The sequence below is a fragment of the Trichoderma gamsii genome (genome assembly GCF_001481775.2).
Source record: "Trichoderma gamsii strain T6085 chromosome Unknown Scaffold_6.2, whole genome shotgun sequence".
Lineage (NCBI taxonomy): Eukaryota > Fungi > Ascomycota > Sordariomycetes > Hypocreales > Hypocreaceae > Trichoderma > Trichoderma gamsii.
In genome coordinates, this window is record NW_020171343.1 from 825766 (window position 1) to 848703 (window position 22938).

The 22938-nt window shown below is 51.2% G+C and overlaps 9 protein-coding genes across 9 annotated transcripts; 2 read left to right on the plus strand and 7 right to left on the minus strand.

The window, feature by feature from the left end:
• Positions 1-4960: 4960 nt before the first annotated feature.
• Positions 4961-5713, minus strand: TGAM01_v202561 (hypothetical protein; the record flags this gene model as incomplete). The annotated part of the gene is made up of 1 exon (XM_018805006.1): positions 4961-5713. One exon carries the CDS (start codon positions 5711-5713, stop codon positions 4961-4963), a length of 753 nt encoding a protein of 250 aa, XP_018661730.1.
• A 13-nt stretch (positions 5714-5726) lies between these two features.
• TGAM01_v202562 (hypothetical protein) lies at positions 5727-6497 on the minus strand (the record flags this gene model as incomplete). Its single annotated transcript, XM_018805007.1, has 2 exons — positions 5727-6115; positions 6212-6497. The coding sequence occupies 2 exons, from the start codon at positions 6495-6497 to the stop codon at positions 5727-5729; spliced, it is 675 nt and encodes a 224-aa protein (XP_018661731.1).
• Positions 6498-7119: 622 nt separating this feature from the next.
• Positions 7120-8023, minus strand: TGAM01_v202563 (hypothetical protein; the record flags this gene model as incomplete). Its single annotated transcript, XM_024549016.1, has 4 exons — positions 7120-7410; positions 7502-7713; positions 7772-7855; positions 7954-8023. The coding sequence occupies 4 exons, from the start codon at positions 8021-8023 to the stop codon at positions 7120-7122; spliced, it is 657 nt and encodes a 218-aa protein (XP_024406255.1).
• Positions 8024-8617: 594 nt separating this feature from the next.
• On the minus strand, positions 8618-9388 carry TGAM01_v202564 (hypothetical protein; the record flags this gene model as incomplete). The annotated part of the gene is made up of 1 exon (XM_018805009.1): positions 8618-9388. The coding sequence occupies one exon, from the start codon at positions 9386-9388 to the stop codon at positions 8618-8620; it is 771 nt and encodes a 256-aa protein (XP_018661733.1).
• Positions 9389-10091: 703 nt separating this feature from the next.
• On the minus strand, positions 10092-11090 carry TGAM01_v202565 (hypothetical protein; the record flags this gene model as incomplete). The annotated part of the gene is made up of 3 exons (XM_018805010.1): positions 10092-10224; positions 10278-10769; positions 10840-11090. The coding sequence occupies 3 exons, from the start codon at positions 11088-11090 to the stop codon at positions 10092-10094; spliced, it is 876 nt and encodes a 291-aa protein (XP_018661734.1).
• Positions 11091-11832: 742 nt separating this feature from the next.
• Positions 11833-13301, minus strand: TGAM01_v202566 (hypothetical protein; the record flags this gene model as incomplete). Its single annotated transcript, XM_018805011.1, has 2 exons — positions 11833-12975; positions 13224-13301. The coding sequence occupies 2 exons, from the start codon at positions 13299-13301 to the stop codon at positions 11833-11835; spliced, it is 1221 nt and encodes a 406-aa protein (XP_018661735.1).
• A 1002-nt stretch (positions 13302-14303) lies between these two features.
• Positions 14304-15347, plus strand: TGAM01_v202567 (hypothetical protein; the record flags this gene model as incomplete). The annotated part of the gene is made up of 1 exon (XM_018805012.1): positions 14304-15347. The coding sequence occupies one exon, from the start codon at positions 14304-14306 to the stop codon at positions 15345-15347; it is 1044 nt and encodes a 347-aa protein (XP_018661736.1).
• A 3396-nt stretch (positions 15348-18743) lies between these two features.
• TGAM01_v202568 (hypothetical protein) lies at positions 18744-20678 on the plus strand (the record flags this gene model as incomplete). Its single annotated transcript, XM_018805013.1, has 1 exon — positions 18744-20678. The coding sequence occupies one exon, from the start codon at positions 18744-18746 to the stop codon at positions 20676-20678; it is 1935 nt and encodes a 644-aa protein (XP_018661737.1).
• A 21-nt stretch (positions 20679-20699) lies between these two features.
• Positions 20700-22165, minus strand: TGAM01_v202569 (hypothetical protein; the record flags this gene model as incomplete). The annotated part of the gene is made up of 3 exons (XM_024549017.1): positions 20700-20717; positions 20979-21825; positions 21885-22165. 3 exons carry the CDS (start codon positions 22163-22165, stop codon positions 20700-20702), a joined length of 1146 nt encoding a protein of 381 aa, XP_024406256.1.
• Positions 22166-22938: the final 773 nt, after the last annotated feature.

Genomic DNA, 22938 nt, shown 5'->3' on the forward strand with positions numbered 1-22938 from the left:
CTTCTCCAGACGGGGGAATCATCCCCGCACCCCAGACAGGAGCAGAGGCTCCAGTTCCCCATGGGAAAGCAAAAAGCAAGCCACTGCTGCTTTCGTGTTGACGGCAATGTCTAAGGCTAGAGGTTGAAAGTGGAAATCGCAAACCCGTTGTTTGGCCACTGTGGGCCTAGCGCCGACCCCCCCTGGACAGCGCTGTAATTGGCCCCTGAAGGCACGCCAGGCGTCCCCTGACGTAGGCGAAAGCAGCTGCCGAAGGGCGCCCTGCAAGCGTCCGTGCAATCGCTGGTAGATGCCCACGCCCTGCTCTGCTTATTTTGCGTGTGCTACTTGTGCAGATCGGCATTCCAGCAGGTCCAGACGGTGAATAATAGCGCCGGCGTGTTTGCCATTACCAGCAGCAAGAAGGGCCAACAAGCCCAGGTTCGGCTATAATTCGCTCAGTATCAGGGTGAGCAGCTGAGGGCAAAGAGACAAGATCTGCGTCAGCCAAGGCACAGGCTGAGTGCATGTGCGAGGTACGTACCGAGTACCAGCTACGGTACCTTAGCGTTCTGCGAACCCCTCCATCTGGTACTGCATCTCAGCTAGACTCTTCCTTTCCAACCCGCCGGATGCGACTGTCTTGGTCGAAAGCATCAAACCACGCCCTCCATCCACGGCCTAGAACTTCGAGATCTGAGCAAGGTTTTCTCCTCATCTACGGCATCCGCATGGCCTGCCGGCGACCATTGGCCAATTCGCCACGTCGCCACAGCCAATGTTGGTGCTCGCTAAGATCAAGAACGGTAAGCTAACATAAGTAGGTAGGTACGTACACCCAGCGTCGAATACTCCGAACCTGGACGAGAATTGGCCACGAAGAGGCACTCGCACCGAACCGGGGAACCTGCAATGCCACTGCTACACCATGCCAAGAGCCAGTACCACAGGCCACAGGTGGAAAATTGTATGCCAGTTTGCCAGTGCAGCAACCAGTATGGATCGCCAGGCCCGGGATGCGCAGCGAGAAACAGGCAACAGAATTCCTCACATGCTGACTGGATGCTTTCGGGGTTATGCCTCCCACTAGTGGCCGGCATGCGAAGAAATAGGCTGGGGCCGCGGCACTATCAGCATCCACTTGCGAACGCATCCCGCGCGCCAATGCTCACGCCATGCCCAGTGGCTGCTATGTACAGACGCTGCTAGCAGCTTTCAGAAATCAGCCGTCGCCTCACTCTCTTGGGAACGGCTCTCGGCCATGCAGAAGCCAAGCGCGCTCCTCTTCTTGCCTAGCGTGGCACCAGACCAGATATTGACTTGGACGAATATGTCCGAATACAGAACCTCTTGACTTTATACACATAACGAGCATCAACAGAAGACTGTATCTCATTGAATCACGTCGAGATCTGAGCAGCCAAAAGTGCCATCCAACACTGCAAGTACTTCGTATACGCGCTGACATCTGCTGATCATCGAGGTACTCTTCAGCTGCTAAAACAGCATGGTGGGGATGGTCCATTAATCTGCTCCCACAAATTAATTCTGCTGCCTGATCATTGCCAGAAGTGAGAGCAAGAAGTAACCTGTCAATCAACAAAACCGAAATTCCGCTTTTTCCCCCTCTCGGCTAGCTCAGCAGCTGATGCTTGCCAGTGGGCGGAGAATGGCAAACGAGGTCCCCAAGTCCTGTTACTACAGTCGAATACGAGTCAGAGATGCCTAAGGTACTTGCAAGAATACGGAGATGAACCAACAGAAAGTACGCGTACTGACACATGATTTGCAGCGCTACAAACTTGAAGTATTGATACGGCGAAGTCAATATTAGGAATACAAAACACTCATTCGCAGCTGGGAAGCCAGTCATCAACCTGCTAGATGATGGCAAAGTTTTGGCACCGCCATCAGACCAGGTAATCCTAGCTACTAGAGTCATGCATCCATAACACGTGATGAAAGACTACAGCTCTGGAATTATTGCTTCCATTGACCAAGCCAAGCTTTCATTCTCTCTTGTACTCTGTACTCTCCCGTCTCCACATCTCTCCGTCCAGGTGGATCACCGCTTTATCTACAGCAATCTACTGTTTGATATTCGGCGTTGTACTTGGTAGATCTTATCCAAACAAGTCAAGCTGAGAAAGCCGAGACATTCATGACTGCAGCATGACTGATGGGTCGAATCTACGATTCAAAAATGCAGAGATAAGGGCCTGATAACTCTAAGTCGGGACAGAGTAGCCTTCGGTCTGCAACTCAAAAGTGGCAACGCATACAGAAGCAAATGCTAGGAAACTCGACTGCTGCCATCGTTTGTAGTCTCCATTTCCAATAATACATGTTACTAGTCGGAGCTTACCGCCCAGCCTCCTTAGCCAGACTAAAGATACCAAGGGTGGAAATATTTGATTACATAGTACAAGCCAAGCTTTCGGCCTCACCGCGTCCAACATCAATACCGCGATTGAAAATGGTCAAGGCTAGTCGATGTCTAGCCTCACTATGTGAGTCTCGATTCATTCACTCAGACTACTACGTGTATACTCCAGGCTTTTCTCGGGTTGAAACGATTCTCACGACGTTCGAGCTTCAGCGAAGAAAAGGAAATATCTCGATACGCCACCTCCAACTGGCCATGCCAAGTGCCTCAGCCCTCATACGCCACCCTTGCTGAACCGTCTTGCCAATCTCCACACACCATGCCGCTAGCTTGGCATTAGACCACCCGCTTTCAAAGCCATTCCGCTCCACGTTCTATCCTTGCCCAAGCCGGGGGCATAAACAAGACCCGCACATGGGATCTAACATTGACCAGTGGCAGCTGTGATAATGTTGATGCCTGCTTTGAAAAAGCCATCATGGACACGAGCATGTGAGCTACGGAGGACGACTGAAAGTAGTACACCGCCCGCATGGAACACGCTTGTATCATGGAAGAGACTGTTCGGCAATGTCACACCCCCACGAGGCTTGCTGGAGCTAAGCACGTATGGAGTATCAAGTATGATACCGGAGATCCAGCCCCAAGTACTCGGATCATGCTATCCTGCAATGAAACCGCCATGGGTTCGAGTTATTGGATATAGCTTTTAGGCATCCAAATTATATACCTTGGCTTGCAGGCGGTCTGGGCCTCTTCCTCCGGGACATAATCCCCTCACATGGAAATCTTCCATGGCGAGCATCGCTAATCCGAGAACAATCGTAGCTGAGCATTCGGGCGTTTCTGCGAAAACAGTACACGATTGCGAAGTCGGAGGGTTGTACGCATGGCTCATTGTGGCGAGGAGTTTTTGGATTCCCTCGTCCTACGAACAGAGCCATGTTCATAATTCATTGGCAGATTTCTCGAGATTCAACACGGCTACAGGCTTATATTTCGACTCAGTGATTGAATACTGTTCAGGGAACAAACATGGAATATATGTAGGAAGCTGGTGAAGTTGTTACGGATGAGCAACCAGTGATATAAATCTAAACTCCACACACTTGGACTGCTGTTGGTACTTGAAACCAAATATGAAAACGTGTAGGCAACATGTAGACTGCTTCGCTTCTATTCTATTATGACGTTGTTCAGACTCAATCAAAGTTGTTTGTGTAGGGGTGTAGTCTTGCAGGGCATCAATGCGATGTGAACGCTTATTGATCTATTAGTATTATATTGCTAATGCTTACAAACTCTTCGATCTGCCGCCATGTTTTTGCTATTTGATGTGATGAAACATGGCGGAGAAAAGCTTATTGAAAGTCCCAGAAGGTACAGGGCCGTCATTGACTGCGCGGTTAAAAGAGATAGCGGCATGTTGGAAAACTTGAAGTCAAGAATTGCATCTCATGTTGAAACTAAGTGTTAATGGTCATGGTGGCTAAAACATGCAAATCACACAATTAATGAACACTAGCTTGGCAGAGGCTTGGCTTCGATGTAAATCTTTATGTGAGTAGCAACCGCTGGCCTCTAATGTATCCAAAGTGATATAGCTTATTACTATTTCAATTTGCTTATGATTCTTGTAGGGTAGATTGGTATAGCTCTCCAGCTGCTACTGCTGCTACTTTCAAGTGTACACATAATTTATATGTAGCATAATTTAAGCTACAGATGGGGTGCTGGATAACATTTCTCTCTTGTAGCTATCGATAACTACATGCTTATAAAAAGCTCGTACCGGAATACCATTCGATATTGTAGAAGCTATAGGCTAGACACTCTGATGAAAACTAGCTATTCACTCAGGAAATGGTTCAGATATGGGAGTTGGATGAACACACTGAAACTGCCGATAGGAAATTATGCCTTGTACGTCACCAAGTCAATCTTCCTTTAGCTCTTGCTCACAGCAAAGACAGATGTTCTCTGGGACGCCTCCTCACAGAGGCTGTTCAGAGTTGTCATGGCATTCTACATTGACCAAGCTTTTTGGTAACCTGTACCGTTCATATGTTGGCCCTTGGTTTCCTCAAGTAATCCATGACTGATCAGGCTATCATTTAAAGTTATAATTTGTTTGAGCGCGTCTAGGTATGGCTCAAACATTCAAGCTCATCAACTTCTAGCATTGCCTTGAAAAGTTTAGTGAAAGAGAGCTGACGAACTTGAAATCAATAACAATTACATGCAACACTAAACCGCCATTTAGCGATGCTGAGCTCAAAGGCATGTCTCAGAATACATTTGACTGAGATTTCACGTCAATTCACGAAGCCAGTGAGAAATAAAGAATGTTGATGGGGCGCGGAATGAAGAAACAGCATGTGGTCGGCATGTCGCTTCAAGGCACATATGTAGTTTCTGCCCAATTCATCCCCAGAATTTATTATGTCCCGTTATAGGAAACGCGAAAACACGGAGGAGCTGTATAAGTCCATTTATTACTAAACTAAACAACGATGCATTAACATCCATAGAAAATATGAGCGCATAGTAACACTATCGGATACCAAGGAAATCAACAACAAATCGTCCATCTACCTAATCCTTGCAAAACCACAGACAAACCACCGGCTTCTCATTCGGATTGCCCGTCCGCGTAGAATCCCATCCCACATCTTTAATCGTCTTCTTCAGCATATCCTTGTCTGCGCCATTCACCTCCAATCCTTTATACCATTTTCCTCCACCTCCGCTCACAACCTCGAAGCACTTGTTCTTTTTCGGTGTTGGATTAGTGCAGCCAAATCCCTTGAGCAGCTCTGCCATGGTCGTGTTGCACGGTATATGCGCCGCTTTGAAGGGGATCTGTGCTGTGGGAGGGAGCTGCCACGGCGGAGTGTTGGTCTTGAAGATATGGGCTTTGGTGTGCTCTGCGGGGAAGAAGTAGTTGTAGCCCGGCTCGCAGCCCGTGCCGCCGGTGGTGTTTGTCATTTGGGCAGCCGGCATCGTAGGATCGATGTTGGGATAAGGCTGTGGTTGACGGGGGAGGAGATTGCCTGTTCCGTTGGGCTGGTAGGCAAAAGTCTGTGGAGCTTGGAAGCCGGGATAGCCTCCCGGGGCATGCATGCCGCCATACTGCGGGAGGCCTTGAGCGGCGCCTATAGGATAGTATCCGTAAGCCGCGTTGGGCCACGAGGCGTATTGAGGCACTGTACCAAAGTTGTAGCCTGGGCCGCCAGCATGAGGGATGTATGCTTGGCCTTGGGCCGGCTGAGGAGCTCCGTACGGAGAGAAGGCGGGGCGGCCGGTGCCCGAGTCACGGCCGGTGATGGGGTTCCAGCCTCCGGACATGGCGGGATTGGGCTCAGAAAAAGGGCGCGGGGGACTGAGGCTGCCAGGTATGGACCCAGCGTTGGACGGTGGGATCGAACGAGGCTTGCCAGTGGCCGGGGACCGCACCAGAGATGGTGGGATCCCAGACAGAGGCCGGGTTGATATAAGCTGGTGCTTGAAGATGGTTTATGGCAAGATGATTGTAATAATGAGGAGGAGGGTGGGGATAAGCGTGAGGGTGGATGTGAGAATGAGGGTGGAAGCTGTAATTGTATGGAGAAAAGGCCGGAGTACGGTTATTATAGCTTTGTTCTGCGCTGAGTGTACGGCTGTAATTCTCAAAGGGCCGAGACTGATGCTGAGGCGATTCAGAGTAGTGAACTGGAGGAGATTGTCCTTCCACGCTGGCGTCAATCAAGGCTACTCCAAGTAGATACATATATAGCTTGAAAAACAAAGGGCTGAGACGAGGATAATTCGAAAGCAAAACTGTCAGTCAATCCAAGGCTGGCTTACCAGTTGGTGAATCAGACCCAAAGTCTGTCTCTCCTTCTGCTTCCTCTTCCGAATCTTGCTCTTCGTCCGACTCAAACTGGATGTCAAGGTGGGCAGCAAACAACTCTGTGCTCCAAATGATGCGATCCTGACTGTCGTAGAAGGCGCCGACAATGATCCACGCCCAGAACGGGGGGTCCTGACTGGTTTTGAGTATTTGAGTGATGATGAGCTTGGTGGCAGGTGGCGGAAGCTCCCCGGCCTCCACGTTGATCGTCCTACGGTTCACGCGAGGACCGTTGGGCATAGAGATGGTGTATGCGGAGGCCGATGACCACGGCCAGAAACAATTCAGAACAAGTTGGTGAATAAAACGACTGTTCCTTCAAAGACAAGAATAAAAGAGAAAGAGAAAGATGGGTTTCATGTCTCTCTTATAAAGGCGTAAAAGTTGGAGATGGGAGAAGAACTTTTTTGCTGTTCCTCACTAGGAGCTGTAGATTATGTACCATTGGGTGTAGCCATGATTCACTTCTTGATGAAGATAGAGGGGGGAAACACGCGTGCAAACTTTGATGGCTTTGGAGCGCGGCTTGTACGATGACAGCTCAGTTAGTGGTGAATCACGAGCAGACAATTGGTGGCACAGATTGGATGAGGATATGCAGCGACGTGGGTGATGAGAGAGAGTTTGCGCGTGTAGATGGGTAAGCTGAAAGCATGGTCGGTTAGTTTCACCGCTGCATGCAGCAAAACTCTGTGTCTTTTGTTCTTTGCTTGAGGTTGGTGCATCATAAATGCTCCTTGAGTTGATAAAACTGGTGGTTTGAGAAAGTTTTTCCAACTGTTTACAAATAGTAATGTTTATAGTCTGAAGCAATCATGTATACATACATGTACTTATTGTCTAATACGCACAACATGTATCGTTACCACGGAACCTCTTGGAATTTCCCGTCTTCAAACTCCCAAAACGTGCCTGGAGCAATAGCACCCTTTTCAGATTCCAGCAATCTCACAAACGCCTCTCCACTATCGACCGGGTCCTTTTTGCCCCTATAGTTGTTGAATGCCGTCTTCGTATGGCCAGGGCTGACGCTCCAATATGTAATCTTCTCCCCTTCATCCTTGTAGTTATCTTCGGTGATTTGATAGTGCAGCGTCAGCATGTTCAGCGCAGCTTTGGAGACGCAGTAATCGATTAGAGCTACGGGCGGAAGCTGTATATGACAGCAAAGAAGGTAAATATAGGTTAGTCGCCTTGTCAGTCATGGTGGAGATTGAAAGAGAGAGAAAAGGAGTGTACTGTACCCCTCTGTTTGCTGTACGACCGAGACTCCCTCTGGCGCTAGAGTTCATAATGACTCTCGGCCAGGAACTCTTCCGAAGAAGCGGGATAAATGCCTTAGTCACGAGGATGTTGGACGTAACACAGTTGTTGAAGTTGAGGTTGGAGCACTCCTTGAGCTCAACGAGATTCTCGGATTTAGGCAGCTGAAGGCTCGCAGCGTTATTGATGAGCACTATTAAAGAGGAGTGAGTGGTAAGTTCACGGTCTTAACATTCGCGTGTTATACACACCATCTAGCTTTCCATACTTCTTATCCAGAGCCTCGGCCGCCGCCGTTATGCTCTGAATATCCTCGATATCAATCTGGACCGTATCTAGCGGAGATGAGACGCCCTGCCCTCGCAGCGTTTCAATGGCTGATAGCCAGCCACGAGTTTTCGACAGCCTAAAATGATAGTTGACGAAGGTATACGGCCTGCAATCGCTTGGGCGATGCCGAAGCCGATGCCTCGGTTTCCTCCGGTGATGAGAATGATGGACATGGCGTGTTATCGAGGAGTTGCAGCGTCAATTGCTGGTTTCTTGCTCTTGAATTCCATTGCTTTTGTTTTATTCATGCAATGCAGTGACATTATATATAAATATTTTGAACTGGACTTAGGAGGCGCTTCTTGCAAGGAAAACCGCATTTTACGGCGATCGGAAATCTGTAGATGCTGGTGGCGCTTAAGTCCGGGCCGTCCCAAGATTAGATCCCCAGCTAAAGCGAGGTAACTGAACAGCTCTGCGTATACTAGCCAATGGCAGACAAAGATTGATTTCGAGCGTTATCACTACTAATCACAATTGATTCATGTGGGTGCCCAATAGCATATGACATGACCGGGGTGAAATGGTTAAAGGCATCAATATATTTAAATCATGGCCATCTACCCTTTTCCTCTGTGCTGTGCTCCATACTTTGTGCTCCATATACTCCAAGCCCAATCGGGCAAACACAAATAAATAGTAAATTAAAACACAAGAAGCTCAATCGTGGTCCATACCCATGAACCTGGGCTGCAAATCTGTCTTGGGTGTCATCTCATAAGAAAGACGTATATCGCTTTCCATATAGGTATGAAGCGTCTCAGACATCAAATGTCATAAAGTTGTTCGCCGTCAATGCTATCCTGTCTTACTATCCTCACCGTTCCCACAGCCATCTTCTTGGTCGCTACCTCAACCTCCTTCTTGCGCTTCTGCTGCTGTTGCTGAAGCTTTCCAACCTCAGAGACCAAGCCCTTGAGGTACACTTCGGCCTGCACAGTAGCACTATACGCAGCCGGTGTCCAGTTCCAAATGTTGCGCCTCTCAACATCCGCACCGGCCGCGAGCAGAGTTCGCAAGCCCAGCAAATTGCCATTGCCGCTTGCATAGTGGAGAGCCGTGTTTCCCTCTGCATCGGCTCTCTGCACTGCTTCGTAGGGTCCTCCAGGGACATATGTCAGCAGCAGCTGTAGTATGGTGTCGTGGCCGCCCACGCTGGCCTCCATGACGGCATCTCGGCCGCGAACGTCCCTTCGTAGGATACAATCCATGTTGTTCTCGCACAGCAAGTGGACAACTTCTGTGTGGCCAGCACCAGAGGCAAGCATGAGGGCCGTCTGGTGGTTCTCATTTAGGGCGGGGCATGGATCTTCGTGTCCGGCTTCGAGGAGCACCTTGCAGACTTCCTTGTGGCCGAGCGAGGCGGCGAGGTGCATGTTGGAGTTGGAGAGGCCAACCGGAGAGGTGTCGGGGTTGTGGAGGAGCGAAGGGTGGGATTTGAGGATGCGCTTCACGAGCAGGGCGTCGCCCGCGTGGATTGCGCGTCGCAATCGAATCGAAGGCTCGATCCTGTGGGCATGATGGTTATGATTTAGCATTCTTCTGGACGGACGGCATTCAGAGGAGCGCCATTTTGCTGCGAATCTTACATGATGGCGATGGATCAAGTCGTCATGTCATGATGGGGGGCTTTCAAGAATCGAAACGCATGCTGTGCTAGAGAGCAAGCGCTAGTGAGGAAGGTAGAGATCAAGAATTGGCGCCGTTTCTGACAACAGCTGAGAGCTGAGTCTCCGCGAGGAAGAGCTTTGCCAGACGCTAGAAGTGAGAAAACAAAAGAATAAGCAGCACAGCCGGCTGGCTCGAGAAACTCATCGTCGTCAGCCGAATGCGACTGCTGCGCTGCAGACCCCGCTGCACCCCGCTGTATTCCGCCGGGGAGCTCCACTAGACCTCAATCGCTAAAGTGGATGCTGACAGGCGCTACGGGCGGTTGTGCCGAGGAAACCCCAAAAGCTGGAACTATCGATCCATGGATCTAATGTGATTCGATTTAAACGCATGTGCTCGATCTTCATACTTCTACCTGCATGTAAATACGATGTTTCCATCACGCCTAGGCAATGCATAAGTCAAGGCGCCCAGAAACATTTTCAACCATCGATGTTCACAGTTGACAATCCTTTTTATTACTGCTGCCCTGTTTGAACGAGCAACATGAACTCGAATCAGCTACATGTAGCGACACATACTCATTTTCTTACACCTAGGCCCATATTAGTTTGATACACCGCTGTCGAATTAATCCTCCGTTTCGTTGAGTTCGTGATTCAACTTGACCGCCTCCGACTTCCCTGTATCCAGGATCACGGCGGGATCTTCTTCATTTCCCTTTCGCGATACTTGGTTTCCTTTCTTCGTCTCAATAGTCGTCCTGTACCAGCGTTAGCCTCAAAATGTTAGATTCGGCGATGGCAGCAAACTCACTTTCCGGGATTCACCTCCTTAACCTTCCCTTCAGGCTGTCCTTGGCCCCAATTCCAGCTCACTGTGTCTCCCTTCTCAGGACCCTTTGCCGCTTTTCCGTTTCCTCCTTCTTTGCCATTCGATTGGTCTCCCTTGTTTGAGTCTTTCTCTTCTTCGTCAGCCTGCTCGTCCTCCTTGTCATTGTTGTCTACCGCTGCTGCGCCATCCTCTGTTTCTCTCTTCTTGCTTGTTCCAGACTGGTCATTCTTTGCCTTTCGTTTGTCTCCTGCCTTTTCTTCCTCTTCCTCTTGCTCTTCGTTTTCATTTTCGTTTTCATTTTCGTTTTCTTGCTCTTCGCCTTCGGCATCCGCTTCGGTGCCACCGCCATTTGCCTCACGCTTCTTGACGGTATCGTGGCCCCAATTCTTGAGCGATGCATAAGATTTGGTCTTTTTGACCTCCTCAACGGGCTTTTTACTATTTGCTTTTTCTTCTTGAGCCAAGTGCCGTTTGCTGTCGTCCTTTAATTAGCTTTCCTCATCGTTATGCTGCAGTAACAGAGATGTAAAGCGCCTCCACATACATATAGCCTACCACCTTTCTCATGTGAGTGATGTGGTCGTCCGTGTACTTTTCCGGATCCTTTTCCGAATTGGCCTCTAAAATTTCGACAATCTGTCGACCGCTATCGTGGCCAACAGATTCTCCGCCTGCATCCTCTTTAGGCCATCCTGCGCCTTCAGATTGGTCGCCCTTTAGCCAGTCTTTCAATTCCGTGGCCGTCATGTTGACGAGTTCCTTGAACTCCTGAATGACTTCATTCTTTTCCTTCATTTTCGATATCGATTGTTGCGGTTTTCGTGTTCAAAGAAATTGAATCTATTTCCTATATGATACCAATTAAAACCGTAGAGCAGATATTGGGTTCTTATATGAAGGAAATTTTAAGTCTTTTACGTTGCCGATTCATTGTGCTGTTAAAGTTTATCTGGATCGACGCTTTCGGCATTTGCGTCATGGATCATCACTAACATCGAAGAGGTCCATGCGCCTAGCTGAGACTAAACTCCGAAATTCCAAGTCGGCATCGAAGGGACGCCAAGGCGGAGAACTGCCCTTGACTATCTCAAATCCAATCTTGGTACATGAACTAAATGAGAGCGGAGAATGTAACCGCTGACGTAGAATACGTGGAATAGTTCGAGCGGATCTCATAGTATTGAAGAGAGGAGGTTGGCGTTTCCAAATTAGGAAATGCGCTTTCTCGGTACCCTGCAACGAAACGAAATGTGCTTGTTTTGCAATGTTTCTTTATTTTATTAGATAATTTGTGGGGAAAATAAACTAGGCGTCAGTGATGAAAACCAAAATTTCCATTCATGCAATACGGCTATAAAGTTGGCTTAAATTGCTGGATATAGACTTATGTTGTAACAGTTATCTATATCATCTCGATATGCAGCGAGGTAGCTCATTGAGCCCTCTCATATTACAATGCGTCAAAAATTCCATAGAATTTGAGATAATTCAGTAATCCGTAGATTATCTTACACTTTTCGCGTAATTTGGCGTTCAATCATGTTCTAGCCGCGTTAATAGCCCTCTTCTTGAGAACTGCCGAATTCTCATTCAAGCCGTGAAAGTCATGCGCATCCAAGCACGCCTGACGGCTCAGCAAGACAGCCGGCATGGCCCTTTCCTTCATCTCCTTCTCATACGCGTCTATGGCCTCAGCCCGAGTCTTCTCACCGGTGTACACCGCCTTGATCTGTCGAAGCAAATGCCAAGCGTCGAGAATACCGTGGTTGCCCGCCTCACCGCGGTACATGACCATGGCGTGCGCAGCGTCGCCAGCCAAAGTCACGCGGCCGTCATGATTATCCCAGTCTCGGCAGGGCCAGTCTTGCAAGACGAGGTGTAGGGTGGGCGAAGTTTCGGGGATGGCCTGTACGATGCTGTACAAGTCCGGGTGAAAGCCGGTAGCTAGGCGCTTAATCATGGCGATGCGCTCCGAGTTTGATTCGGGGATGTTCTCGTCGTGATCTTTGGCGAGCCATGAGGTCATGATTTGCACGCGGTAGTGTTCGTCAGCGGTTCCAGCACTGTCATTCACTTCTGGTGTCTCCAGCACTGAGACATAGATAAAGACACCGGTTTCTGGATGGCAGCCTTGGAAGAGCAACGGATCAATCTGTCGTAGTGGCTTGATCTGCGCAGGTGTCAAGTCGACAGAGACGCCGACCAACTTCACGGGTAGCAAGTAGTTCTGGTAGTCTTCTGGCACAAGGTATTTCCTTGTCTGAGAATTACTACCTTCGGCGCCAATGAGCATTTTCCCCTCGGCCGCGCTCCCATCTGCGAACGTGGCCTTGACGCCGTTGTCAATGACTTGGACGTCTGTCAGCTGCTTATCCCAGTGGACGTTTTCTGCGACATTCTTAAGCAGAAGCCGGCGCAACTTCTCGCGGTTCACACGGCGGCGCGCGTTGGGAGGGATGTAGAACTTGGGCTCTTTTGTCTTGAGGTTGATGAAGATGAAGTTGCCGGTGTCGTTACAGCCAGTCTCTGGATCGACTTGGACGTCATCCAAGCCAGCAAATGTCTCTTCATCGATGATCTCGCGGAGGTACTGCAGCACCCAATGCAGGGTGATGGCCCAGCCCTGTCCTCGGGCATCGATATTCGCGTCTCGCTCGTAGATTTCGAAAGGAATGTTTGCCTAGATGCAGCAAAAACACGGACGTTGAGTTAGCACATCGGGCTCCAACGTAATGATATAGTCCGCTATTTGATGGTTTGGCCTGAAGCTGTTACACCCCTTGGATCATGCTGCCACCGCAAGCTGCAGCTGCTGTAGAATCAACAACACAGGCGGCTCCATCATGAGATCGCGAGGGGCCAAGCGGCTTTAGCGCATCCAAGGCGTGCGTTCTGGAAACCTTTTGCTCTGTTGGTTGGCGACATTACCTTTTTGAGCCCGTGTGCCAACGTCAAGCCCACGACTCCGGCGCCAATGATCAGCACGGGCTTATCGTTGACCGTCATCTTGACCGTTGTAACGGTTGCTGGAGGTGTGTTTGCTTGCTCTCTTCGATTCTTGTGCCTGTAAGCGCAACAAGGCAATGGAATTCAGGTTTGCCAACGGTTGATGAGAGAGTCCAGCACATGGATTTCTCACAACATGAAGGTGACGACGTCTTTTATCTGTATCGCATGATAATTATGCTTCTTTACTGAATAGGGGCCACGATGAGGTGTTGTCTGTTGGTGGCCAAACAGGAAATCGATATAATCGATCCGAATACAGTCTGATCAGCCAATGCTCATGGAAAACTGCGCGGCGGCCCCCTCCAACCCTCCAAGGGGCCCAAAATTCCCGTACTCGCCGCTACATGGGCGAGGGCTTCTGGGAACGCGGCGTGAGCTGAGCAACGGACCACAATTGCACATTCTGGTTCAACAGAGACATCTTTTTTTCCTTAGCGGGAGGGTCTAATCGGTGACAAGATCGTGAAGCGGCGGCCGCTGTAGATGCCGCTTCTAAGTGGGCTCCTACCCAAAAGCCTGCAGCCGTCGGACCTGAAATCTGGAGACATCTGGACTTTTAGGGGACCCAAGAGCCCTGGAGAGCCGCCGCATAGCATGGCAGCCTGCACCGCGGGATCGCTGAGAGCTGGTGATGCGCCCGTCAGCCAGCATGTATCGTGTCGCTCGTCTCTCTCGGACTCGACTTCTGCTTCCTCTTTTTACAATTTTGCGCGAGTTCCAGCTCTGCAGCGCAGGCTGAGGCTGTGACATCGTGCAACATGTGGGGGTCTGCATGCAAGTCCTTTAACCCCTCCATTCTCCTCCGCGGACACTGAAGCTGGAGCTACTAATCAACGATATTGAGTTCTCACCTGCCACAGCTGCTGTCAGCACATATAGACGAGACGCCGTGATTCAATTTTGCACTCACCATCCCGGCGATCCCGAAGCCTCAAGAGAAGGTCAAGAAAGGAATACAAAGCCAAAAGAAGAAGTAGAACTCTTCCCGTCGTGAGAATCATGTCGTCCGACGCAAAGCACGAGGCTCTTCAGCCCCTCCACCCGTCCATGGCGGGCAAGCTGGATCCCGCCTTCGAGAAGCTCTACAACGAAAATGTTGCGCACCGGCCGATGAAGCCAATCGACCTCGAGGAGCTGCGCGCCAACTACTCGGTCCTCTATAGCTATGGCATGGCCCCCGCGCCGGACGTTGGGCGCATCTACGACGACGTGATCCCGCTGGCTGATGGCACGCCGCTCCCAGTGCGTGTCTATGAGCCCGAGACTCCAGGCCCGTGGCCGGTGCACATCGACTTCCACGGCGGCGGCTGGGGCCTGGGCGACCTCGAGACCGAGGCTCATATCTGCAAGCACTACTGCAAAAAGGCCAGCGTGGCCGTCATCGACGTCGCCTACCGCCTGGTGCCTGAGGTGCCCTTCCCCGCGGGCATCACGGACAGCTTCGCCGCGGTCCAGTACATCCACCAACAGGGCGCGCAAAAGTTCAACATCCGCCCAGACAGCATCTCAGTCGGCGGCGTGTCGGCTGGAGGCTGCATCGCTCTGGCAGTGGCTCACTTGGCCCGCGACGCTGCCGTCCCTCTGCGCTTGGTGGCCGTGGGATCGCCCGTCATCGACGATATTTCGCAGTACGCCTCTGCCAGCGCCTCGCCCTGGCCATCAATGCATGAAAACGAATTTGCACCGACGCTCAACTGGGCACGACTGGCCTGGTTTGATAAGCTTAAGGCATCTTCACTACCCACGGAGCCTGAGGCACACAAGGCTGCCAAGGAGCGCATCGGCTGGTTCGCCAACCTCCTCAAGGCGCCCAACTTCAAGGACCTGCCCCATACGCTCATCTACACAGCCGGGGCTGATCCTTTGAGGGACGAGGGTGAGAGATACGCAAAGGTGCTGGTTGAGAATGGCGTCGAGGTCACGCAGCGGCGCTTCCTCGGAGTTCCGCACCCGTTTCAGCACATGGACAAGACACTGTGGCAGGCGAGAGAGGCCATCGATGGAACAGCCAGGGCGATTCGGATAGCGCATGGGGACTCGTGATGGAGGGGCAGATTTCTGCTCCATATAGCCCAACGGCATTAAGAGGGTGGCTATGAATGAATATCTGGTGGTGTACAAGTACAGTGCTCCCTACAGGTCGTAATACCGGCTAGGGCTGCTGGCTCGAGTTGACATGACATTCTCTTCGTCGGCAATCTCGCGTCCCGCTGTCTTGAATCATTTTCTCTCTCTCTTCAAGTTACTAGGTCCTCTGCTTATTGGCTGACTGCATGATATATAGCAAACGGCGCTTCGGCACGTCAGATCTCACCCTAGCATTGAACAAGAAGAATTGATTCCATCTGGGCCATGCTCTCTTGACTTGCTGCCGGCTGATTGTGCCAAAGTACCGGTACACTTTTACCTTGTAGCAGAGGAATTGTTGCATTGCATTAGCACCATTAGAAAGAAGAAGAGAAAAAGGTCACCGCTTTTTCCCCGCCGAGGTTTAACGTGACTTGCAGTTGCGAGTACACATGCAGCTTCCACCAACGTCTTCTCCTCGTTGCCTACAACTCAACATCACAGGATGAGTGTTAGAACCAACATCTCCACCAAATTGGGTGATTGCGCCGATTTTGCACACAACGAACTAGAACAACAAACGAATGTTCCGTGTTTATTTCGCAACGTCGGGCACTCGCATTAGTAATTGAGATTGTGAAGATGCTACCCTGTCGAAGTGTTACGCCCTTTCTTCGAATCAGTGATCTCTATCTGGAACCCACTTTCCGCTGGGATTAGGATCCTGGGCCAGAACAAGATGAGATGTCGAACCGGACGTGCTTGGAGCGTTCATTCTTTGATCACGCTGTGCGAAGGATCAAGTCCGTGCTTCGTATAAAGTAGAATAGCACAAGGGCTACTCTCTGTAGACTCGTCCACATCAGCTACTTGTGGGTGGGACGGATCCGCGATTCAAGCAGCGGGCTATGCTTCTTGACAGCTCGGCAGGGCCCGTGTTTGAGGCACTATCTAGTCGCTACGCAATTAAGCTTGGTGTGAACGTTACGCAAAGCTCTACTAATGCCAGTATATGTACGGTAATGGTAATAGTTCTCTGCTTTCGAGGGGGCGACGAGACGTTGCCCGCTGCATCCACGGAATCCTTCTTTTGCTCATTCGTTGGTTGCGAACAGCATGAAGAAAATGGTTCGAGCAGCATCCATATTATTCCGTACGGTACCACCCTGGATCCAATTATAACTACGAAATATGGAGTTCGAGAATAACGCCGGTACGACACCAAATCTGTTGTACCGGGTCTGTGGCCAGGGCCTTGGCCAGCATAGGCTTGGCTGGGCTAGGGATCTGGTACATCCCCTTTCGGGCGTTAGCACAAGGCGTTTGTCTGTCTTTGGCGTGGCGCTTCATGCACCTCTGCACGAGGGAGAGACCTGTAAGATGTTGGACAAGCCTGTGCATTGCAGAAGCGGAGATGAGGCTGTCAAAAAGAAAAGGACGCGCCTCCTTTGTGGCATGGCTTCTGGAAGAAAACAGAGACGTTAGAAGCCGCCGTGAGACAAGGACTCGGTGGCCCATGCAGGATGGCTACAAACTGAAACGCCTGAAGTAAGTCTCTCAACCCACCTCGCAGAACGGACGGCGTTGAGAGGCCAGAAATGATCGGCACCCGCAAAGCGCTCTAGCTGCGATGCCGCCAGCGATGGCAGTTGAGCTGTAAGAGCGCTGATTAGCGAAGAGATTCATGTCTGCTGCTTAGAAATGCTGCATGTACACACTAGGATTCGATGTAACCTGCTCAGCAAAGTCAGGCCCAGATACCACGTCGGCGAACGGCCTCTTCCCCGGCTACATCGCCAACGACAGCCCCCGGACACGAGATGAGCCACCGATGTGTGAGACCCGGGCATGTGCCTGTACCTGTACCTGCTACGGCCATCTCTGCCGGTACCCGAACTGGCAGCATCAAAGGAACGCTGCGTGTATCGTGCATAGATACATCATGTACATACATGCGCATGGCATTGATGACATGGTCGATCAACCGGGCCACGAGAGCTACCAAGTCGCAATATGCATCTGTCGTAACTCATGCTTCGACGGCCAAAAAAGAATGGCGTCTACTGGCAGCGGCACACATGTGCGGCAATGCCAGGGCAATCCGACATGCCGCCCCCTCCTCTTGGAGTGCTGATTTACCGGAAATATAAGTGCATAAGCCAAAGTCGAGCCATGTCACGTCAAGGAGAATCAGCGTCGAGACGGCGAAAATCGAAGACAAAGATGACCTATGCGTGCCTTGGAATCTGAGAGCTAATATCGCGTGTACGGAGTCTGGTCTAGCTCGGGCGCGGCGCCAGGCGGGTTTGATCCCTATTGACTGATCGCCCACGCCAAACCCGCAGAGCTTGTTTTTCGGCCAAGTACCTGTACGACGCGGTAGAGGCTGCAGATGACGGCCCAGTGCCATCTGAACCGCAGAGCAGGCAGCGTACTTACTCTTGTACGGAGTTCTCATACTTGTATGCAAATGGCACGGGCAGCATTGCGTGCGCTCAGCTCCTCATCTTGGTGCTTACAGGGGGGCCAAGTCTGGGGTTTCGAGTGACCCCGGTGGCACCCTTCAGTTTACTCGCCAAAGCCTGGCAAGGCACGACAAGAGTGGTCTCAGTTGAGGCCCTGTGGTAGTAGTACATCTGGCGCAAGTAGTGGTGGTTTAGCGACTAATCTCCCCGGCTGTCATGGCGCCATGGATATCGGCCAACGCCTCTGCCATTAGAAGCGCTGTACTGAGCGCTGCTCCCGCTAAGGAATCCTCTAAATAAGGCCGTCCCCGCTACAGATAGATCGGCGCCACTCGTACTCGACGCCAAAGTACCAGCAGCCTGAGATTATCTACCGGGGTCCTCCTCCATTGCATGTTCCCGAATCCTGTTCGGTTTCTTATACCACCTACCGCTCCTGTGGGCTCAAACAGCCTTCCCCCCGATCGCCGCCCCGTCTTCGACCAGCTCTCTCAACCGTGGCCTATTGATGCTCGATCTCGCCATGAGAAGCTGCGTCGCGCTTCTCGAATCTTGAGGCCCCAAAAGACGATCGATCCTACTAGAGCAAGGCGCTCCCTCCCGCACCCGCTGCAAAAAAGCCCCCTTTAGCCTTACCCGCTTTCTACAGGACGGCCACACGGACGAGTGATTTCGAGGCGGCAAAAACTGGGGCCTGGAGCAGAGCTCAGCCAACCGTATTTACTACCTACCACCAAACGTTGAATCGCAATTGTGCAAAGGAAGCTTGGAAATCCTGCTGAAGAGAGAGAGAGTGAGAGACGAAGAGACAGAGAGAGAGAGAACGCCGAGAGAGCAAGCAAGAGAGGAAACGTGAGAAGAGAGGAGACACGACAAATCACGGAGGATCAGAATTGTGCGTGTCATCATGGTCTCCGAAAGTCGCCCTGTGTGCCATCGCTGTGCCCAGATCAAACAGGCCTGCGATGGCAGCGTGCCGTGTGCGCGGTGCCTGCGTCTGAGTCTCCCCTGTCGGCCGCGTGATGCCAGCGGTGCGTTGAACCAACAAGTGGGCGACTTGCCCAAGGCGCGGATCCGGAGAGTGCAGACGGGATGTCTCATGTGCAAGCGCCGCAAGAAGAAGTGCGACGAGACGAAGCCGCGATGTGGAGACTGCAGACGCCTGTGTCTTGAATGCGCATGGCCTCCTGAGCGCCCCAAGGACAAACTCATGGGCGCAGCCGCAGCCATGGGTGCTCCAGCGCCGGTGTCATCGACGACGGCGACGACAGCTGTAGTAGCGGTCTCGCCAGAACCTGTGGGTTCACGAGTTATTCCCATCCAGGAGCCCGTTGTGGTTGATACGGTTACCGATGTATCAACCGAGTTAATAATCAGAGGCGGTAACAGCCCAGCCATGAGCTCTTCCAGCAGCAGCAGTAGCGGCGACAGCCACTATTCCACGGACCACCACTTCAGCAGCCTGCCGCCTATGTCATCATCAGGCAATGGATTCGAGCTTGGACTGCCCGTCGATAGGGCAGCCTGGGACATGCATGGATCACCCCCAACCAGTTGGCAGGATTCCATAACGCCAATGAGCTATGGCAGCCCTCACTCGGAATCTCATGATTCTCTGACTGTATCGCCCGTATCATCCATGTCGACTCTATCTGTGTATAATCCGCAGTCGCTGCCGCAGCTGTCATCGCCACACGATAGAGCTTTACTCAACCATTATATGACCATTGTGTCTTCTCTGCTTTCTCGGCGCATGTCAAATTCGAATCCTTACAATGGATATTTACTGCCCATTGCCCACTCCAACGACCTCGTCATGCACTGTGTGCTGGCTCTTTCGGCCAATCACTGGCGCAAGCTGCAGCCTCAACTGGCCGAAAGAGGCATCTATCACCAAAGCAAAGCAACCCAGTCTCTGGCCAGGCTCTTACCTCATGTGGACAAATCTAATGCTGACATTGCCCTTGTCAGCAGCCTGCTGCTATGCATGACAGAGCTGTTTGATGGCACCAGCGAGGGGTGGCAGCTCCATCTGAAGGGGGCCAAGAGGCTACTGACAGCCCTGATGAACCAGCAGCAGGGAGATCGCATACATGGCCACAACAAGTTTCTCGTGCGCCTTGCTCGATTCCTCGATTCTGCCGCTACTACATCGACATGCAAGCCTCCGCTCATGGGCGAGGATGCACGAGAAGCGGCCACGCTAGATCGACTGACATCTGCCCCCGACGAAGAAGATTCTGCCATATATGGTATTCCTAAAGAGCTATTCCACCTGGTGGATGTAGTCAATGCGCTTGCTGACAAGCGGAAAACTCGCGTTGACCACGCTTCAGAAGCCATCTTTCGTAAGGAAGCCACACAAATCGAAGAGCGCATCAACCACTGGTCTTATGAATACGGTGGCCGGTCGCGCGCCGCTTGGACCATTAACCTGGCCAATGACGATGTGCTACACGCAACAATGGCTTACGAATATGCCATCAGGCTTCGCCTTCACCAGATTGTCGAAGGCTACGAGGTCAACGATCCCAGAGTGACTACCAACGTTGAGGGAATCCTGGAGTCGGTGCAGAAGATTCGCTACGGCAGTGCCTTGGAACCCTGCCTCATGTACCCCCTTGTTATGGCCGGGGGTGCGTGCTGGACCATGGAACAGCGTGTTGTCATTCAAGACCGCCTCCTCGTCATGGAGCGCACATGTGGCTTTGGATACATATACAATGCGCGGGAGCTGGTCGAACGCGTCTGGAAGATGAGAGACGAGACCGATGGCACCGGGACGATTGTCAACTGGGCACGGATCCGATACGAGGAGATGCATGGCCTGGCTGTTTTCTAGGCACATTTGGCTTGCCGTCGCTTAGCAAAGAGGCCCAGCCTGGGCATAATACTACAATTCGCTCTACCTTTTTTGGGAATAATCCTAATACAATCTCCGGCTTGTATTGGCGGTCGAATTCTCGGCCATTAGAAAGTTTCGCCGTCGCGACTAGTACTTCAGCTGGCAGCAGCAGCAGCAACAACAACATTTAATATCACTGTTGCTCGCTTATCGAGGGGTTGACAAAGGAGCTCAAGAAGCTTGTGAAAGTCTCGCAACTAGCTCGGCCACGTGAGAATGCATATCATACCCGCATACTTCTTCAATAGTCAGCTTCCCCGGGCGGTCGTTGGCGCTGCTCCAACCGATCCTTTCTGTGATGTCTGTTCTGGCCCTTCGACTGCTCTCTTGTACTCGCGTGGCGCGTGGCTTGCGCTCCAATTCGTACAGCTGAAGCTTTTCAGGTATAGACAGGTGCGCATATTTGGTGGAGAAGAGTATGCCGAGTGCCCCTGCATCCTCGAGCGCCATGCATGCGCCCTGAGATTGATCGGGCATCATCGGATGAGCTGCATCTCCAAGTAGGCAGCAACGGCCTCTGACCCAATAGGGGTAGGGCTCATGGTTGTACAGGCGCCACATCTTGACATCCTCTGCGTTACGAAACAGGGTGCGCAGTCGCTCGTCTAAATCGGGGAATGCTGCTGCAAGATTCTCCCCTGTGTAAGAAATATTCCAGCCATCCTCTTTGAGATTATTCTTTTCCGCTGGGTAGAAGCAATAGCAACTAACAACTTGGTGGTTTGAACATGGGCTCATGACAACTTTATCGATGCCGTTGCCGCCCCAAAACTCAATGGCACTGTTTTCAGCAAACTCGCCGAGTCCCAGTTCACGGAGCCTCTCAGCGCTGATGATACACCGGTAACAACACGACGTGGATGGTGCGACGTCTGGAACGATGCCAAGCTGCTCTCGCATCTGGCTCCTAATGCCGTCCGCGCAGACGACTACATCGTGAACAGCCTCTTTGCCGGTATCGAATGTTATTTTCCCCTGAGCGGGATCCAATTTGATCGCCTGATGGCAAACTCTTAGCTGCGCCGGAGACCCGCCTCCCGTTTCGGCAATGGCCACATTTTTCAGATGCCCATGGAGATCGATCCTGTGGAAATTGTTGTAGTCTGTGCCGAACCGCTCGCGGTAGTCTCCCAGTTTGGGTACTCGGCGGTAACGTTTCCCGAGGACCACTCGTGGCGGATGAGCTTCTGCAGGACGACGGGCTTGGCGGGGGATATGTCCACTTGCCATTCTTGCAGGAAGCGAGAGCCGTTTGAGGCCAATGAGAGCGAGGCACCGACTTCGCCGCTGAAATCATATCTTTCGTAGATGGTGACTTTGTGGCCGGTGCGACGGAGGGCAATAGCGGCGGATAGGCCACCCAGACCGGAACCAATGACCGCTATGTTGTAGGAAGGGGCTGGTTGGTTTACCGTTGCATGCATGATGCAAATTTCTCCCCTGGTTCTTTGTCTTTCAGGCGTTGATTTTTTTTTTTTTTTTTTTTCCTTCTTTTATATCTCTTTTTGGAGTTTATAGCGTGTATGAAAGGGTAGCAAGCGATTTGATGAAATGAGAAAAAGGGGAGATGTGATGGATGAGAATCTGAAATACGCTGGATCGATGTGATAGATATCAATGACAAATAGAATTGAATATGGAACAATGGCTGCTCTACAAAAGAAATAAATCTATTCCATTCTCCTTTCTCGCATCTTGATGTTGAATGAGTGATTGCTGGTCTGGGATGGTTTATATCCTTGACTTTAGCTGGAATTCCAAGCAAAGTGTTGGCATATGTAGGTTTGCAGCTGAATGTCAGTTGTCATTCAGTATCCGTCGGACTGCTGGTCGTTTAAGTCGCTTATAATGCTTAAAGATGCTTAAGATGTGAATTTATCTTCTTTATTGGGCAAGTTTTTACGATGTCGCAACCGTCGGAATGCGCAGCAGGCGGATGGAGCAGCTTGGCAGCGTATATGGACTCCAACTAGGTCTACATCCTGTACGAAGCGGTGTTGCTTACCGCTTGCTGCATGCGTTTGCATGTTTATCGCTGCTTTCCAAGGATGGCTTTGATTGCGTCGGCATTCCTTCCGGGAGAAGAATGCTATCATACATGCATACAGTTTACCGGGTATATGCTCAATGGAGGCTTCAAAGTGACGCTGAAGACAAGTACTGAGAACTGATTGCTTTAGACGCAATCTAAAACATC